General features: G+C 41.7%; 1 protein-coding gene across 1 annotated transcript; it reads right to left on the reverse strand.

The window, feature by feature from the left end:
• Positions 1-1,695: 1,695 nt before the first annotated feature.
• Positions 1,696-2,716, reverse strand: LOC114391509. Its single transcript, XM_028352513.1, has 2 exons — positions 2,153-2,716; positions 1,696-2,058 (listed from the first exon to the last, which is right to left on the reverse strand). The coding sequence occupies exons 1-2, from the start codon at positions 2,714-2,716 to the stop codon at positions 1,696-1,698; spliced, it is 927 nt and encodes a 308-aa protein (XP_028208314.1).
• Positions 2,717-3,371: the final 655 nt, after the last annotated feature.

Consider the following 3,371-nt stretch of genomic DNA (forward strand, 5'->3'; position numbering starts at 1 on the left):
AGAATTTTGCTGCCTACTAATCAGAAAAAGCTGATTATATTTCTGTTCAAGGGTATAATCTTCCCCTAGCCACTTGTCTGTCCAGAATTTGATTGTTTCCCCACATCCCACCTTCCAAGTCAATTAGTGCTTGAAGATATTGTGATCTGACTGGTGAAATATCTTTCTAAGGTCCCTCCACCAATGAGAAAATCCCCTCTTATCTGTATCATGTTGGAACTCAGGCCATCCACCATATTTAGAGATTAGAACTCTTACCCAAAGCTGCTGCTGACCAGATGCAAAAGCCCATATCCATCTACTCATCACGGCTACATTGAACTTCGAAATATCCTTTATACCCAATCCCCCCTCATTCTTGGGCAAACAAATATCAGCCCATTTCACCCAAGGAATTTTATTATGAGTATTGTCTCCTCCCCACAGAAATTTCCTTTGTAAGGAAATTAATTTTTGGACTATCCTTTGGGGAATCCTGAAAAAGGAAAGAAGATAGATTGGAAGAGCATTGAGAGCAGAATTGATAAGTGTGACCTTCCCCCCCCCCCCCCCCATGGATATATCTTTCTGGGCCCATTTGGATAGTTTTGCTTTGAATTTAGTAATGAGAGGCTCCCAAACCATCAGACTGGAAGGATTGGCACCAATGGGAATGCCTAAATAGTGAAAGGGGTAATTCATTTGACTGCAGTTCAGGATATTAGCTGCTGCCAAACCCCAGTTAATTCCACCTCCTATGATCCCGAATTGACTTTTAGCAAAGTTAATCTTCAAGCCAGAAGCCAATTCAAAGCCTCTAAGCAGGGCCTTTATAGCATGAACATTCTACCAATCAACCTCACCCACAAAAACAGTATCATCAGCATACTGCAGAATATTAACAGGTTCTCTCTTCTTTCCAACTAGATAGCTTCTATAAAGATTTTTGTGAACTTCTTCCCTCATCATACCAGTGAGACCTTCCCCAATTATATTGAAGAGCAAGGGGGCTAAAGGATCTCCTTGCCTCAAGCCTCTTGAGGGGTTGAACTCCTTAGATGGGCTACCATTAATCAAAACTGATATGGTTGCTGAATGTAGGCAAGCTGAGATCCATCTTCTCCATTTTTGGCAGAAACCCAATCTAAGCAACATATAATCCAAGAAGGACCAAGACACTGAGTCATAGGCCTTTTCAAAATCCACCTTGAAAATCATTGCTGGCTTCTTGCTTCTCATTGCTTCCTCCACCACCTCATTAAGAATCAGGATCCCATGAAGTATATGTCTTCCTTTAATGAAAGCTGATTGTCTTTCATCAATGAGTTCATCCATAACAGACCTTAATCTATTAGATAAAAGCTTAGCTATGACTTTATACATGCAGCCTATCAAGGATATGGGTCTGTAATCATTTAGGGACTGTGGGTGAGACTTTTTGGGAATTAAAGCCACAAAGGAAGCATTGGAGCCTCTAGGAAAGCTTTCATGAGCATAGAACTCATCCACGAATCTTCTAAACTCAGGATTCAACACATCCCAGAATTCCTTAATAAAATTGAAGTTAAGGCCATCAGGCCCAGGACACTTATCCCCTCCACAACTCCACACTGCTTGTTTGATCTCTTGGTCAGAGAATGGGACAGTCAGCTGTTCTGTTTGCCTCTGAGAAATAGATTTGAAGTGAACTCCATCCAAGGTAGGTCTAGAATGCATCTACTCAGTGAATCTATTATGGAAGAAGTTGGCAGCTTCATTTTTCACTGCATCAAGTTGATGGCTCCACTCCCCATATATAAATATACCTGGAATATTATTATAAGCTCTCCTAAAATTCATGTATTTGTGAAAGTAAGCAGTGTTGTAGTCCCCCTCCTTCAGCCATCTGGCCCTATATTTTTGTCTCAATAAAGATTCAAAAGCATTAGAGGCATTCCATAACTCCTGTTGAAGTAAAGTTCTGTCCTTAATCTCTTGATCAGTCAGATTTCGATGAGCAGCTAGATCCTCCACTTCATTTAGCTTCTGCTGAATATTAAGGACCTTCTTAGGATTAATATTCCCCTCTGCTTTGCTCCACTATTTTATAACAGATTTTAAGTTCTTCAACTTATTTTTAAGGGCAATACCCCCCCCAGCCCCCCTGCTGGTCCTTTTTCCAGGCCTCCCTCACCATTTTTTGGTACCCCTTTTGCTGCAGCCACCAGTCAAACACCCTAAAGGGCTTTGGGCCCCAGTCCACCATATTAGTTTGCAATATAGACGGGCAATGATTTGAGAGGTTCCTTTGAAGGACAGTTTGGCAGCTCTCAGGCCAAAGAGATAGCCAATTCTGTGAGACCAAGAATCTATCAAGCCTGCTTTTCACACAGCCATTAGGCCTAATCCAAGTAAAGCTATTCCCATAACATTTAATTTTCTGAAGCTCCATATCATCAATCCACTGATTAAAGGCTGCAATGTCATAAGGATCTGCCCTTCTTTGAGATAAGCTGATTCTTTCCTGAGAACTTCTAATGCTATTGAAGTCCCCAAGGAAACACCACATTCCACTAGGATTAGAAGCCTTCAGCTGCCTCAACTCATCCCATAAAGCTTTCTTCCCAACCAGATCACAAGGAGCATAAACATTGACAAATATCAACTTCTGATTATTACTACAACATGTGCCTTCAAGCATTAAGAAGCTTCTACCTTTTTCCTTCCTTTCTACCACAAAGGTGGAGTTATTCCACATACATAAAAGGCCACCAGCAGCTTGCACAGATGGAAAAAAATCCCAATGACCAGTGGAGTCTCCCCAAATGGCCTGGCAAATACTTTTATTAAAGTTCTCCTTCTTGGTTTCTTAGAGGCAGACAAGATCCACTTTGTGCTTTACAATGAGCCTTCTAACAGCAGCCCACTTGACTCCCCTCCCCAAACCTCTAGAATTATAGGAGAGAATTATCATAATTGCTGAGATTTAATTCCCTTCTCTGCTGCCATCAAATCATCTTTATTCTCCATATCCAGCAGCAGCCCCTTAACCTTGCTATCTTCTTCCTCATAAGACAAGCCCATTTCCTTCAAGATGTCACATTGCAGCTGTATAGGGTCCTCGTATAAAGAAGACAGAGGGTGACCTTTAGAAGCTGGGTTGGAGTCCATGAAAGGTTCCTCAGTCTGCTGGGCCTTGGTATTACTTCTCATCATCTCCTTTGATTTGTCACTCTGCTGGGCCTTGGGATTACTTCCCAAAACTGTTTGATGAAATTGAAATTCAAACCATCCAGGCCATGATTTTTATCTCCCCCGCAAGCCCAAACTGCAGACTTGATTTCCAGCTCAGTGAATCTATCAACAAGGCTTTCCTTCTGCCTTTGATCAAGGGAAGAGAACTGGATCCCTTC

Source organism: Glycine soja, chromosome 17 (assembly GCF_004193775.1).
Source record: "Glycine soja cultivar W05 chromosome 17, ASM419377v2, whole genome shotgun sequence".
NCBI lineage: Eukaryota > Viridiplantae > Streptophyta > Magnoliopsida > Fabales > Fabaceae > Glycine > Glycine soja.